At 35.0% G+C, this 16,867-nt stretch overlaps 1 protein-coding gene across 9 annotated transcripts in view; it reads left to right on the forward strand.

Annotated features, from left to right (window-relative positions):
- SLC41A2 (solute carrier family 41 member 2) overlaps positions 1-16,867 on the forward strand; it is a 124,773-nt gene that overhangs the window by 53,034 nt on the left and 54,872 nt on the right. For all 9 annotated transcript variants that reach the window (XM_025462277.3, XM_035695964.2, XM_049115357.1 and 6 more), the window contains 3 exons: positions 4,719-4,790; positions 7,342-7,486; positions 10,945-11,091. In XM_025462277.3, the coding sequence (XP_025318062.1) occupies positions 4,719-4,790; positions 7,342-7,486; positions 10,945-11,091 (364 nt within the window). The remainder of the gene's footprint in view (positions 1-4,718; positions 4,791-7,341; positions 7,487-10,944; positions 11,092-16,867) is intronic.

Below are 16,867 nucleotides of genomic sequence, written 5' to 3' on the forward strand. Positions count from 1 at the left end.
TTTTTTAAGATTTTATTTATGTATGCATTTTAGAGTGCATGTGAGCTGGGGGAAAAGGGAGAGGAGTAGATGGAGAGGGATGCATGGAGTGTGTAGCCCAACGCAGGGCACTATCTCAGGACTCTGAGATTGTGACCCTGAGATTACGACCTGAGTCGAAATCAAGAGTTGAGCACTTAACCAATTGAGCCACCCAGGCACCCCTGGTTCCTCTGTCCTTTTGGCGTGCCTCCATTATTTTTCGGCATTTTGTTACTTTCTGGTACAACAAGATATTCCAGGGTCATCTTATGTTTTCCTTGTCCCAGACCTGAAATCAGCCATTTCTCTATGGAGGCCTGGTTTCTTTTAGTGAGGGATAGTATTTAGTGATTTTAGAATTTTTAAGCTGTTTCCATATTCCTTTTATATTCCATGTTTATAGGATTCTGCCATTTTACCTGATGTTTTTATGCATATTGATTTTTAAAAAGGTTGATTGATTAGAGAGCTGCATGCATGAGTTGGGGGAGGGCAGAGGGAGAGGGAGAATCTTGAGCAGACTCCACGTTGAGCACAGAACCTCACATGAGATTCCATCTCACAACCCATGAGTTCATGACTTGAGTTGAAATCACCAGAGGTTGGTGACAGACTGATCCACCCAGGCACCCCTGTGTATATTGATTTTATGTAATAAAGTTTAACATCATAACTACCCATGAAGTATCACTTTAATAACATTTTACAGAACTTTTTGCATATTTCTATTATTTGATTTTTGCTTTTCATAAAAGAAGTCATTTAGTCAAATCTTCATACTTGGGGCAAGATTGACAGTATATCCCTCTAGATAGATGAGAATCTACTTGTTTTAAAACTTCAGAAGAATTTTACAGCCTCTAGGAAAACTGTACCAGTATTCAGTGGCTAGCACTCAAAGATGTTGTGCTTACTTCTCTAGTTCTTTTCTAAATAGGAATAAAACTTTCCTCCTCCCTTCCCATTTCTTTTCCTTTCATTCCTTCTCCCTTTTCAATTCTTCCTCTTGTTCTTTTCCAAATGTTTAGTGTCTTACTATGTAAAAGCCATTCTTTAGTCAGCTTCCAGTCCGACTAAAGTTGGACCTCATATTTTTTTAATCTAAATGCCTTAGGTTGGGTCTCTACTCAGTCCCTCATATTTATAGGGTAGTCTTAGTTTCTATTATGGCTTTCATCTGAATACTCTGTGAGTTTTAATGTCATTTATATTGTAGAACCCATGTTTAGACAAAAAGTTGAGACTATTACCTTTTCTAGTTGCCAAATTTTTAAATTGACCAATTATGTGTTTTTAAATAAAATTTCTGATTATAGCAGTAATACATATTGAGTGATAAAAATTCGAAAAATTTACTAATGAACAAAGAAGAAAATAAAAATTATCCACAAACCCATCATTCAGAAATAAAAATGGTTAACATTCTGGTTTATTTTTTATATACCTTTTTTTTGGAGCACATACTTAATTTTATTTATTTATTTATTTATTTATTTATTTATTTATTTATTTATTTAAAGATTTTATTTATTAGAGAACATGGGCAGAGGGGGAGAGGCAGAAGGAGAAGGAGAAGCAGACTCCCTCCTGAGTGGGGAGTCCAACTTGGGACTTGATCCCAGGACACAGGGATCATGACCTGAGCCAAAGGCAGATGCTTAAGCCACTGAACCCCCCAGGTGCCTATGTGTGTGTGTGTACACACACACACACACACACACACACACACATATATATAAAGACTAATGGTTTAGTGGAGACTTTCAGTACCCTTGTTTCAAGTATTTACATATTAAATATATTTTTTAAATCAATTATAGTAACTGTATTAGTAAATCTATAATTTCAAGGTCATTCCAACCCACTATTATCTTTAGTTCTAATAAATCTTAAAGCCTGTCCTTAACTCATGTGCTTCAGGGTCAGATAAGTAACATATACTTCTATGAAGAAGAGGGATGTAGAGATTATAAAAAGTAGAGACTACAGACCCAACCTAAGGCATTTAGATTCAAAAAATTAAAACCACTGTGTTGACTAAAACATAACACATCTTCAGGCCCTGGCCACCTCAGCTCTACTCTCTCCTTAAAAACTAGCTAGTGTCTACAAAAATATCGGTCTATTTTTCTAGTACTTTAAAATAAATAATAAATAGTACTATTAAAATAAATAAATTAAAATAAATAAATTAATAAATTAAATGAAGTCTTTATCAGATCATATCCCACTATACTTTATCACCTTCCAAGTTCTTAGTTTTTCTAGCTGAGTACCATCTGGTCAGTTAATCTAATAAAAGTAGTTCTAGCAAAGGTCTTTACATAGAACATTCATTCTTCCTCTCAACTCTGGAAAAATTTAGATGGTTCATATTAATCCTAGGCCACTGGCTAGTATGGTAGGTCTGCCCAATTCTTGTTTCAGTTTTTACAATATGGAGGCCACAAAGGTCAATTTTCTGAATTCTGCCAGATTCCCCCTTCCATCCCCAATGCATGCCCATACTATGAGTATTTTCTCTAAGTAGTTACATTTAGATCAACATTTTTCTCTTTTAAAAATCCTTGCTTCTAAAAATCTTTGCTTTATATAAAAAGTGATTATTATTTGTCAATATATTCTACTTTGTGTTTATTTCATATAATACATTGTGATTTACACATAAATTATATGTCATAAATGTGAAATATGTTTTATTTCATATCATACATTAACTTGCTATTTATTATTCATGTTAGAATAAAAGGACTCTAGATTCAGAGACATATGGATCTGGAAGGGACTCAGAAATTGTGATCATCATCAGTTATAACACAGATTAATTGAGTAGTGTGATGTTATTCTATCACTATGGTTTTCGTCAGTAGAACTGCCGTAGTATATATTGTGGCAATAAAGAATTTAATAAAACAATTTGGGCTTACACAAATGTGGGAGAAGTAAAGATTTCTGGTGGGAGTAGACAGAGAAATAGCCTGAAGCACTGCAGCAGAGGAAGAAAGCCATGGGTGCATTGCAGTGTAGACCTCTGGATGCCTACTATATCTGCTACCAGGACCTTACAGAAATAATGGCATCTCCTTCCTTTCTGCCTTTCAAATCTTAGGCAAGTTCCTGTCACTGGCAGACTAACCAGCAGCTCTAAGGAAGAGGATTTTGAGAAAAGTAGTTAGTTCCAGGCTTTTGAAGGGTCTCATGGCAGTGGTACCAAGTGAATCTGGTGAAGTAGCCTACCTAATTCATAGCATTCATTCTGTGACTCACTTTTCTTCACTTTCTCCTAGACCTTAGTATATGCGTGGTCCACCTCTACTGATCATTGATTTATTCTGGAGTCTTGAAGTCTTATGCTTTTTCATGGAATCATTTTAGTTTGCTTCCTATACCTATAGACCTCTTTCTAAAAGTTATTAAAAATAACACTAATTTCCCTCATGCCTATTTCTTGAACACTAAACCTGAAGTAGATTTACTCTTTAAACATTGCTTGTACCTTATTACTCACAGAAGCAAAGACCCAGGTTGTTAGAGCTACAAACACAAATTTCATGAATAATGTAGATTTCCAGGCTTAGGGAAGAAATCTGCAAATAAAGACAGCATGAATAATTATACTGAAAAACTGAGAGATCTTAATATTTGCATTGCTGGGTGCTTTGAGACTAGAGCCCAGAGGGAGGTTCAAGAATTCTGTTTTCCAAATTGATAGTGGAAATGTTGATGTAGCAAGTAATCTGCTAGTCTGAAGCCAGTGAGCTAAACTCTAGTCTGTCCATAAACTACCGATAAATAGCAACCGTTATGTACTTCTCACTTTACCCATTCACTTAACTTTCATGACCAAGCAGATAATGAATAATTGAAACCCAGCTCAGTATGTTTTATATTAATAAAGTGTTCACTGCTAGAAAAACTCAACAGATTTGGATATACATGTTTTAAATCCTAAATGGTTGAGAAATAATAATTTTGCTTATAGAGCAATTGAATAATTTTTTTGGAGAGTATTCTTCTGTTTAGCAGAAAGATGTATAAATTGTAGTAGATTCACGATCAAAACTTATGTGAACTGAATGAATTTTTTATTGCTAACAATCTTAGTCTTGACTCAAATATAAATCATGTACATATAAATGATTTGTTTAATCCGGGGTTTTCTGCTCACTAATTCTTCAAATTACATTAGTTTTATGATGTGGAATAAAATACTAGCAGTTCAAAATTATGTAATTATTTATATTGAGACTCAGTACACAAAATATGGCATTTTAGGATAACATTGATGATGGTAATTGTAAACAATGAGCAAGTGGATTGCCCTAACTGGTCTGCTAGTTCTTGTGAGCTAATATTAAATTTTAAACATATATATATATATATATATATATATATATATATACACACACACATATATGTACATATATATACACACACACATATTTGATATGTATATATTTATGCTTAAAAATAAACATTTAAAGAATATTTATATATATTTTTTTTTTTCTAAACATCTTGAGCAAGCTAAATGTGAGATACGAAACTGGTAGTGAGTTCAGGATTATATTTAAAGTACAGCATGAGTTCATCAGTTTTACTAAAGAATTTTCTTTGGCTTTAGGACTTCAGATGCTTGTTTAAATGGAGTAAAAACATAGATTAGTGATGCATGATGAAAATATCTGTCTTAACAGGTAAATATTGGGAAGATGGATTCACCTATTGAAAAGTGGAACCTAATAATTGGCAACTTGGCTTTAAAGCAGGTACGTGATACACATTTTGTTTACAGATCTTGGGTTTATACATCTTGGTTTTACCTATAAGAGTAATAATTAAATTTTAGTGCATTTCTGACCTCTGGAAAGTTTTCTTTCTCTAGAAATTGGTCAGGTTCTTCCAAATCTGAAAAATACATGATAGAATATAGAAAACTATATAAATTTTTTTATCATGTGTTAAAGAGGAAGAATGTGAGTATTTGAGTTAATATATACAAATAAATATTTAGCATTTCATCAATTAGGTGCTATTTTTCTACTTTGACTTTTCTAAAGTAAATCTTTAATTAAAGTAAACATTTATATATTGTGATCTTATGTTTATTTTTTTATTTTTTTTTGTTTTTTTTATCTTATGTTTATATAAACTGAAGTTTTCTTTGTTATAGTTACTAGTGTTCATTCATGTAAAGGAGCACATTAGACTGTCAGTTACATAGACATAGATTGTCAGTTACTAAATCGTGGATTATATATAGATTATCTACAGCTCCTTCTGATCTCAGATGAATGTCTGCCTCCTCAGCTCTTTCCTATGATGCCCAAGAGGGATGCAACCCCCTAGTAACTCTCCAGCAAGGGGGCCTAAGGAACACTTACTAATTTTAAAGTAACCTCAATTAGGACATCATGTTGAGAAACATGGTTGCAGAAAAGTAATTTCATATAATATATTTCAAAGACCTAGAAATAAAATAATTTTTGGAACTTGGGCTTTAAAAAAAAATCCATGCAGCTGTCTCTAAAATCACAGTTTAGGGGATCCCTGGGTGGCTCAGCGGTTAAGCGTCTGCCTTCAGCCTGGGGTGTGATACTGGAGTCCCGGGATCAAGTTCCGTGTTGAGCTCCCTGCATGGAGCCTGCTTCTCCCTCTGCCTGTCTCTCTCTGCCTTTCTCTCTTTCTCTGTGTCTCTCATGAATAAATAAATAAAATCTTAAAAATAATAATAATAAAATAAGATCACAGTTTAGAAATAAAATCTGGGATTTAATCTCAGCTGTAACATTAACCAGCTGTATAAATTTTGTTAATTTTCTTAACTTTTCTAGGCTTCTTTGCCCCATTCTTTTATTTTTTAAAAAGATTTATTTATTTATTTATTCATGATAGACAGAGAGAGAGAGAGAGAGAGAGAGAGAGAGGCAGAGACACAGGCAGAGGGAGAAGCAGGCCCCACTCGATACCGGGACTCCAGGACCGCGCCCTGGGCCAAAGGCAGGCGCCAAACTGCCAAGCCACCCAGGGATTCCCTGCCCCATTCTTTTAAATCACATATTGTATTAGAGATGTGTATGTTGCTTCCCAGTTTGAAATTGTAGGAACCTACACGAGAGTAATAAAATATTTAACAACAAGTAGGCTACTATAAGTTAATATATAAATTAAAATTTGAAAATATACTCCATTTTATTCTTTAAATATTCTAAACTTCTACCAAGTAATATGAGTAGTGGTGTAAATTATTCATCACATCATTCTAATAGCTTCCATCTCAGATTTTAATTTTTCCTTCCACTTTTCATCTGTACCCTTCTCCTGTATCCTTCCTCCCTGCAGCCGTTGGTCAGGATGGGAGCCAGAGATGGCTCTGGATTCTAGTACATGGATTGCCTTCTGAGAGTCAATGAGCACCTAGAAATTCTTCTCAAATATTGAATGCATCTGCGTTTTCGTAGAGAAAACAATCTTCACAAAATTTTTGCCAGACTGTCAAAGGAGTCCAGCACACAAGCACAATTAGGAATCTGTGAATTGGATTCCCCTAGGGCTTCTTTAGTCCTCACATTCTACTTAATAGGATTCTAAGAGTTCAGTCAGTGTTATACTCTTAGTTGCTGGGTTGCTTTGTGCCAGCACTGTGGGAAACACTTTATAGTTATGTAACTCATTTAAATCTCAATTTTCAAATTTGCTATTATTGTTGTTACTTTGCAGATTATGGTTGTGGTTATTCATGACGTTACTTTTTAATGTCTTTCCCACCTACCCACCAAGAGCTGGGGGAGAACAGGGAATGAATCTATTTTGACCACTGTGTGGCCAAGACCAAGCACCTTGTACATAGTAGATTCTAAATAAGTACTTGTTAAATGAATAAATTTAAATTGCCACAAGATTAGGTGATATAGGAGCAAGGAGTCAAAAGCTTATCATTTGTTTATAAAACCCAGTCTCTTATGAGTACTGCCTCTGGAGTCAGACTTCAGTTGTTTGGATTTGGGTATCTTTCAGTCTTAAGGTTGGTATCTTCTTAGACAATCTGTGGGTTACACCATCAAAGTCACTTGGGGTGCTTGATAAAAACAGATTCCTGAGCCCCATTCCATACCCACTGGCACCAAATCATGGCAGTTTGAGAACTCACCACCTTAGGGAATATTAACACTAAATTAGAGTGGCTTCTTCAAAAGGTAATGCAGTTCAATGACCATATGCAATACTTTCTTCTGACTTTTGGTATGCATATTTACATAACCAAGTAAAAATTGTTTTTGAAATGAATAATTCAGTTGGATTTTTTAAAAAACTTTTTAGGTTCAAGCAACAGTGGTTGGTTTTCTAGCGGCTGTGGCAGCAATTATACTGGGCTGGATTCCAGAGGGGAAATACTATCTTGACCATTCCATACTTTTGTGCTCTAGCAGTGTAGCAACTGCTTTCATTGCATCTCTTCTACAGGGTAAGTAGATTTATAAATGTCTACTCTACAGTCTTTCACTTTCAAATAATTTATTTTCCATGTTGACTATTTTTATTAAAATGATACTTCTTCATTATAAGATCAACAAATTTAAGTTCTTATTTAAATTCCACTTAGTTAACATACAATGTAACATACAATGTAACCTGTTCCTTTCAGATGCACAGTATAGTGATTCAACACTTCCATATATGACTCAGTGCTCATCAAGATAAGTGTGCTCTTAATCCCCTCACCTGTTTCACCATTACCCCCCATTCACCTACATTCTGGTAGTTACTGGTTTGTTCTCTATAGTTAAGGGTCTGTTTCTTGGTTTGCCTCTCTCTCTTTTCCCTATGCTTGTTTGTCTCTTAAATTCTCCGTATTACTGGAATCATATAGTATTTGTCTTTCTCTGACTTATTTCACTTAGCATAATACTCTCCATCCATGTCATTGCAAATGGCAAAATTTCATTCTTTTTATGGCTTAGTAATATTCATTGTATATATATATATATACATCTTCTTTATCTGTTCATCAGTTGATGAACACTTGGGCTCTTTCCATAGTTTGGCTATTGTAGATAATGCTGCTGTAAACATTGGGGTTCATGGATCCCTTTGAATTATAATTTTTGTATTCTTTGGGTAAATAACCTAGTAATGTAATTGCTGGATTGTAGGGTAGTTGTATTTTTAACTTTCTGAGGAACCTCCATACTGTTCTCCACATTCCCACCAAGAATGCAGGAGGAAGAGAAAATTTATCTACAAGCTTTTAAAATATCTTATTTCAGATATACCTATATTTGTTATGTATAAGCCTAGTATAGACCAGGCTTTCTGAGCTTGTCTCTGGCCTTAGGTACTCTGGTAGAGTTCCTAATGAGATCAGGAAAATAGTCTAGACATTCATTAGTTTCTGTAAATTAAATTAATTGAAAAACTCTTTCTGGAAATCATGCAGAGGATTTGCTGGCTTGTCATTTGAGTAACAAGGTTTCTAGGAATTCTGAATTTTAAAAGCAGTCCCTCTGTTAAAATTTTTTAAAGTTTCAGGTTTCAAAAAAATATCTTCACTGCTTCTGTGGCAATACAAATATAACCATATGCTCAACAAAGCATATTGCTGGCTGTAGACTTTTAAAGAGCTGAAAGGTTTTAAAAATTAACTACATTGGAATTTTTCAGTTGGGATATCATTCTTTATATTTATTTATTAAGAGCATAGCACTAGAGAACTAGCTTATTATTAAATCATAATTGTGAAGACTTGGTTCTTTTTATTTTATAATTGCCATCTTCTTACCCTTATATCACCAGCAAGGTGAAAAATAGAAAATTCTCATGTCAGTTGATTATATCAATGTTAAGCCAAATTTTTGGGTAGGTTCAGGAATTTAGAGAGTATTATTAAAATTAAGACTTGACTTCCAAAATATTTTCAAGCATTTTGTTTTGGTACTTAAATTACATTAGGGATAGGATAGTTTCTTGTCAATGTATAGAATTACTAGAATTCAGCAGAGTTAACACTGGCCAAAGCAGGGTGTGAAGTTAAGCTACTGGGGAATTAATTTCTGGTAAAAAAATAAAAAAAGTTAAAGCATTAGCTTCTTTTTCTTTTAAGTTCATTTGCTTCTGTTTTCTTTCTAATCTTGTTTCATTTGAAAAGAACTATAAATTTTTAGTAAAAACTATTTTGTTGCCTAGGATTTTCAAAAATTGTAAGAATTCAGACTTTTAAAATACATTTGCTTAAGGCTTCTTACTTTGAATAATGTGTATTCTAATTTTATGATAGCTTGATTTTTATATATGGAGAGCAGATACTACTGACCACCTTTTATAGGTGAGAAAACTGACTCAGGTAAGGTGACTTGTCCAATTTTATCGGCTTGTTTGCAGAAAATCAGAATTAAAGCCTGTTTCCTGACTCCCAACTCTTTCCACTGGTCCATGCTGGCAAAATACTTGTTTTCAGCTGAAAAGATATGGCTGGCACTCTGTCCTAGGAAAACTTTCCATATCAATCTTTAAATGTGCTAACTTTTAAAAAAGAATTGTATATGATTACATCTCTATTATTACATAATACATTTAAACTTTTTTTTTCTATTTTTTTTTTTACAACAGTTTATGGGAAAGTTAAATCTATAGATTGAAAATGTCTCCGGAATATAAGAAGTGAGACTTTATTTGAAATAAGACAAAAAGTCTGCTTTTAATAATTTTGGCTTTAGGGGGTGGTAGAAAACATGGGCTAGAAATATTTACAAGTTCTGTGACCCTGAGCAGGAACTTACAGCCTATTCTCAGGACCTCAGTTTTATTATCTATAAAATGAGTATGCTGGAATAAAATCATTTTGAGTCATTTTCAGTCTAAATATGCAGTGAGATTCCGTTGGATATTTTCCCTCTAACCATATTTAGGCCTCCATACTGGTTTATGGTTAGCACATAAGTGCACTAATCTTAAATAGTCTTTGTACCGCATCCTCTAACTGTGGGCATGAGAAAATGTATACATACAACTGGGTATGGATATATGTTATCATCCTCCCTCCCCATTTCTGTGATTCAAGAAAATATTTAGGAGTACAAGTACATAGTCATATTTTCATCATTTGTTCTCTGGACGGAAGTTCAATAGATAGAAACTTTGGTTTTAAAGAATATCCTATAGGGGCACTGAGTGACACAGTTGGTTAAAGTGTCCGACTCTTGCTTTCGGCTCAGGTCATGATCTCAGGGTCGTGAGATAGAGCCCCGTGTTGGCCTCTGCACTCCGTGGGGAGTCTGCTTAAGATTCTCTCTCCTTTCTCCCTCTGCCCCTCCCTTTTGTGTTCACTCTCTGTAAATAAGTAAGTAAATAAATCAATCTTAAAAAAGAATATTCTTTACAGAGATTGCTTTTTGTGTTCTGGCCTCCAGTGTTCAAATTTTGATTACTTCCTCCTTCGTAATGCTTCAAGACTTCTAGATTATAGAAAGAAGCAAGCATTCTGACTACCACCATGTAGACAGATCTGGCTTTTTGGTCTTCTTCCCAGTTGCTGTGCCTATAAATATGACTTAACCTTTCTTTGACATTTTCATACCATATTTGAAGGTTAAAATAAAATCTTTGGTTTTGATATACACATATATGTTACATCTGAGACATACATGTTATTAAATTTGAAACTTTAACATTATTTTATAGTAGCTTGTCAGGTCTCTAAATGCAAAATTGAACTTCTCAGATCTTCTGTGATCCCTACTTGGAATTTGTCAAAAGGCATTTTGGCAAAGCATTAGAGTAAAATGTTTTGTTTGCTTTAAGTCAGCTTATCTAAGCATTCTAACTGGAACTGATGTGCTGTTTTTCTAGCCTTTATATTTCAGTATTTAGGGGATTGATTTTCTCTAAATCATAGCATAGAAAGTAATGAGTTTTTCTTTCTTCCAGGAATAATCATGGTTGGGGTTATCGTTGGTTCAAAGAAGACCGGCATAAATCCTGATAACGTTGCTACTCCCATTGCTGCTAGTTTTGGCGACCTCATAACTCTCGCCATATTAGCCTGGATAAGTCAGGGTTTGTACTTCTGTCTTGGTAAGTTGACTTGAAATTAAATATAATGTGCTACTCAGAGTCTCATTAAATGAATATTGTTGCAACGCTGCTAGGAATCCCTTGTGGCCTTCATCTGTAGCAGAACTGTGGTGGAGACTGATTAGAACAGTAACTTCCAGTTGCTGTATACCTACTATGTGTTGTGGTTCTCATATATTTTTTTCTTCCATTTTTTTTCTTCTTGAGTTTAAAACTCTATAAGATATGGTAAGATAAGATCATCTCTAATTTCAAATGAGAAAACTGAGGATCATGGAGATTATGTGTGTTACCCACTACTGGTAGGAAGGTTGAACACAGGTCTGATATTCTATGAATTCTGTCCTTTTGCTAAGTGTGTAGGCATTGAGGAGTTAACCTATGGTGTTCTGATATATGCATTGTACTACTGTCCCAGAACATAAGGGTATAGCAGTGCTTTAAATTTGGTGATTGTCCCTCCTTCAGAAACCAACATGGCAATTAACAGCAACAAAAAAGTCACCGTGAAAATTAGCCTGAATGTTGTGTGAAGTTGTGATGTCTCCAACATATTCTCTCTCTCTTTCTCTCTCTCTATATATATACACACACACACATAAAATTCCAGATAATAGTGATAGATTATATATAGAATATAGAATCTAATGAATTGTTTTAACACAATTATTTAACACAAATTTATACTTTGGGATTCTTATCAATGTAAATGAATATGATTTGTGAGCATTGGTTTAGTGCTAAAAGTTGGCTATGGTTCTATTTTTTTTAGATGCCAAATTAAAAAAAAAAAAAAGAAAAGAAAACAGAAACCAAAAGAATACTTTGACAAAAAAAAAAAAGAAAGTTTATAAGCTAAGCCAGAAGCAAACATTTATTCATATATCCTCATATATTTCGTGGATTCTATACAGATTTATGGTATTCTTTAAAAGAAGTCTAAAGTACATTTGGTTTGAAGAAGTAGGTCTCAGATATATGTTTTTGAACTAAAGAAAGGGTTTTAACCTAACAAAGGCAATCACTTGTGAAGGGAAGCTTCATTTAGTATATAAAATTACCTTAAGTTATTGAGTGGCATAAAAGCAGTAAGTGAATAAAACTTGATGTCCAAGGAAAATTGTTCTCATTTAGAAATAAGATATGTCCACTTGAAGCAAGGTAGAAGACAATAAATGATTAATGGCCTAAATGTAATAAGATCTTGTTCATAGTGATTTTGGGTTTTCATTGTTGTGAAATATACAAGGAAAGCTGTATGTACGAGTATATTCAGGGTAATGTTTGATTCTTTTCTCTTCCAGTCAAAAAAGGCACAGAAAATGAGTTATATCAGTAAGGGGATAATCTGCTTTAATTTATTGTTGGGGTGGTAACTGGTCATACTTTTCCCCTCTCTTATACAATTTAGAAATTCATACTGAAGTCAGGGATTGAAATGTGGCTAGTATTAGAGAATGTGACTTAATATTTTTCTCCTACTCTATTAATTAATTAATTCACCCACTCAGGCAGGCAGCTGGATGACTTGTAGGCCTCATCTCCCCATAGAAATGGGCTGCTACCTGTGTTGAGGAAGGGAGACTGTCATCAATAGGCTGGATCCCAAAAGACAAAGGGAATGAGTTAGGCATGGTTAGTGCCTCTTTCCCTAGTCTTATCAAGTAGACAAGTCTCTCCCCTGTGAGGAGGAGTGGAGAGAAATGAAGGGGAAAGAAGAGGGTGAAGGGTTTCTACCTATTATTATTCTATGGGTCTTGCCAGGAACATTGAGGGTGGGGTGGGGATGGGACTGGAAGGTTGGTAGTGGTTCTGAATGGGCTGCCTTACATAAATAATGAGGAAGGGTCTATTATTTGCAAACGTGGGTATTCAAATTACCACGAAGTCATTTGTAACATATTGCTCAGTTGCTTGTTAAATAGCACTATGGGTGTCTCCTCAGTTGAAGTTCTAGTAATAAGAAAGTAAGAAAGAGAATGCCATTGAAGAATGTTATCCTAATAAATATGACAATTGTTATAATGATATAGGCTCAGTATTGAGATTCCAGAAGATAAATCAACTTCTGGGGAAAATAATGTGTGTTAGTTAAAATATTATTATTATTATTATTATTATTATTATTATTATTATTTTAAATTACAGTTGATTTACACTGAAGGGTTTTCTTGGGGTTAGTGTTGGATTATAACATTCTACGTTGTGAACACTAGGGGGCCTCATAAGATCAGCACAGTGTTAGTGGTAGTCTAAATATAAAGGTTAGGAACAGGCACATTTGAATTCTGAGACCCCATTCACCCTGCTGTGCTACCTAGCTCTTGGAAACAAAGTTTAATTCCTGAACTATTGGAAAACCCTATGTTGAAGACTGAAAGCAGTCTTTAGAGATAAGAGGATTTCATGGAGGCTGTAGGCTTCTGTTACAAATGGAGGCTGTGTATTATATGGCTCCCAAAGAATTGGACATTGAGAATAGTCTTTCTTAACTCTTCCCCCTAGAGTTTTGGATACTTAGAAATGACTTGGAACAGCTCCCCTCTTGTCTTGTTAGTTTTGATGCATGTACCAAAGCTCACTCTATGTTCAATGTGTTTTTCTTATGGTCCTGATAAAATTTGCTGATTTCTGATTTTTCCCCTTTTCACCTCACCAGTTCTCCACAAAAAGGACAAAACAAGCCCAGAGCTTTGCTTATTACTATTGACTTTATTATGTGTAGTTACCTATGTCTTTGTTCCTCAGTTAACAAAGTTAAAATTTTAGCCTCGAGTTTAGGCCTCTAGGAGTCGGCAGAAACTTATCTTCCAAGACCCTCCTGCTCCTCTCTTTTTTGTACTTTAGCCAGACTCACCCAGTTACTGATTCTCATACATCAGCCATGATTCTTCTCTTTTCTTCCTTCTGTTATTCCCTTCCCTTTTATTAAGGCCAGTCTGAGGCCTCATTTTCTTTTTTCTTTTTTTAATATTTTATTTATTTATTCATAGAGACACAGGCAGAGGGAGAAGCAGGCTCCATACAGAGAGCCTGACGTGGGACTCGATCCAGGGTCTCCAGGATCACGCCCTGGGCTGTAGGCGGAGCTAAACCGCTGTGCCACTGGGGCTGCCCTGAGGCCTCATTTTCAATGCTGAATTCATGTTTCCCTGTTAATTGATCTTTTCCTCCTCTGGATTCCTGTAGTACTTCACTGATACTTTTCTTGTTCTTTACATTTTACTGATCATTATAGTTTTTTTGTGTAAATGTAGTACCTTCCTTTATGAAGGTATAAGCTGCTGAGGACAAAATTGTGTGTTTTTAAAATTAATGTAAATATCTATATATGTATCTATCTATCCATGTATCTATCTATCAGCATTCCATAGGGCCATATACATAATGGATGTTAAATAAATAACACTTGGTGAAATGCTTTTTTTGAAAGCTATCCAGTTAGTGTGAATAAAAGTTATTCAGGAAGTAGTACACACATGAAAATAGAAGATAGATATTTTTCTGAATCATTTTGCCTTATTCTTTGTCCAATAACAGAATAAATTGTAACAAAAAATTAACCTTTCAATGAGGACACTATTATGGAAATATTGGAAGAGTATCTTATGTTAGCAAAAAATATCAGAGGATTAGCCTCCCTACAGAAAAATTAAATTGGCATCATATGGCTAAGAAAGGTCTTAAAATAGAAGGGAAAATAGAGGGGCACCTGGGTGGCTCAATTGTTTAAGCATCTACCTTTGGCTCAGGTCATGATTCCAGGGTCCTGGGATCAAGCCCTGTGTTGGGGCTCCATGCTCAGCAAGGAGTCTGCTTCTCCCTCTCCCTCTCCCTCTGCCCCTGCCTTCCCCTCATTCTCTCTCTGTCTCAAATAAATATATAAAGTCTTTAAAACAAAACTGAAAACATTAATTTTAAAAAAAGCAAAAATAAAAAGTTAGTTTAGTAAGTAATCTAAGCTCTGGACTATGATATGCTTTGGTATGACTTGCCAAGAAAATACAAAGGTATTTATTCATTTATACAGTAATTAGTAATCTTTAAAACCTATTAAAAGGATAAAGTTAGGCCAGTAACCGAACTACATGTATACATAATGGTTGCTGCCCTTTCTTCTTGTTTGCATACTGTTAAGAGGATTTAAAAAACTCTTTTTAAATTATTTATCACTGCATGGCTATTTAATTCTGGTATGTACATGATTTTATTGATTTGAAAAACTGTCAGCTTTTCTCTTTTTAAGCAAGATCCGAGAAGCAAAATGTGGATTGATTTCTCATTCTTCAAGGTTAACTTTTAAAAAATGGCTTAGTTGAAGCCATAAGAGCAAACACGATCAGCCTTAGGTTGCTTCAGTCTGTGGAAACTAACAGGGATGCCAGGTTATTTACAGGGCATTTTATAATATCACTGCCTGTATATGAGTGGTGATATGAGTAGAATCTAAATTTATCTCTCATGTCACTCTTCAGAGATTTTCAGCATTCACCATCTTAGCTTACAGTGATTCCTAGAATTCAATTTAGTGAGAAAATTCTGATAGTTATAATGGAGGGCACTTAAAAATTTGACAAATTACCGTGCCCCTTGCTTTGTTGCTCACCCAGAAACAAATGTCACTCACAGGAGCTACATATTTCAAAAGAATTTAAGGTAAGAAGAATACATGTTGTTAATGAAATTATGTAATAATTGTTGTAAAATGCTACCAACAATCTAATAAAAGGTGCAAGCCATGAATCAAAAAGATGGCTGTTATGTTTGACAGTTAAGTGGAATCATAGCAATTTGAACCACTTTAGCTGTGTTCATCCTTTTCTGTAGTTTACGTATGTCACAGAATCAATACTAATATACGTGGACATTTCTTAGGCTTAAAATTCTGCAAAGCTCTATCTGTAAAAGTGTATTCTTTTTTCATTTTTTTAAAAATTTGTATTTATTTATGATAGTCACAGAGAGAGAGAGGCAGAGACATAGGCAGAGGGAGAAGCAGGCTCCATGCACCGGGAGCCCGACGTGGGATTCGATCCCGGGTCTCCAGGATCACGCCCTGGGCCAAAGGCAGGCGCTAAACCGCTGCACCACCCAGGGATCCCCCTTTTTTCATTTTTAAAGATTTTATTTATTCATGAGAGACACACAGAGGCAGAGACACAGGCATAGGGAGAAGCAGGCTTCCTGCAGGGAGCCCCATGTGGGACTTTACCCTGCGACGCCAGGATCATGCCCTGAGATGAAGGCAGACACTCAACCACTGAGCCACCCAGGCGCCCCTGTACATGTGTAGGGGCATTCATTTCCTATTGCTGTTGTAACAAATTACCACAAATTCCGTGTCTTAAAACAGCAGAAATAAGTTTTCTTATACTTCTGAAGGCCAAGGTCTAAAATGACTTATACAGGGCTAAAATCAACGTGTTAGCTGGGCTGGCCTTTTCTGGAGGTTTTTAGGGGAAAATGTATTCCTTACCTCTTTCATCTGGTGGCTGCCAACATTCCTTGGCTTGCAGCTGCATTATTCAATCTCTACCTCTATGGTCACATTGCCTACTCTTCTGGAGTCAGATCTCCCTCTAAGTTCTGGCTGGAAGTACACCTGTGAATACATTTCACATTCACTCTAATAATCCAGAATAACCTCTGCATTTCAAAATACTTGACTTACTCACATTTGCAAAGTTTCTTTTATTATATAAGGTAATTATTCACAGGGTCTAGGGATTAGGATATGGATGTATTTGAGGTTCATTATTCAGCCTACTACAATACC

The sequence above is a fragment of the Canis lupus genome, chromosome 10 (assembly GCF_003254725.2).
Source record: "Canis lupus dingo isolate Sandy chromosome 10, ASM325472v2, whole genome shotgun sequence".
Lineage (NCBI taxonomy): Eukaryota > Metazoa > Chordata > Mammalia > Carnivora > Canidae > Canis > Canis lupus.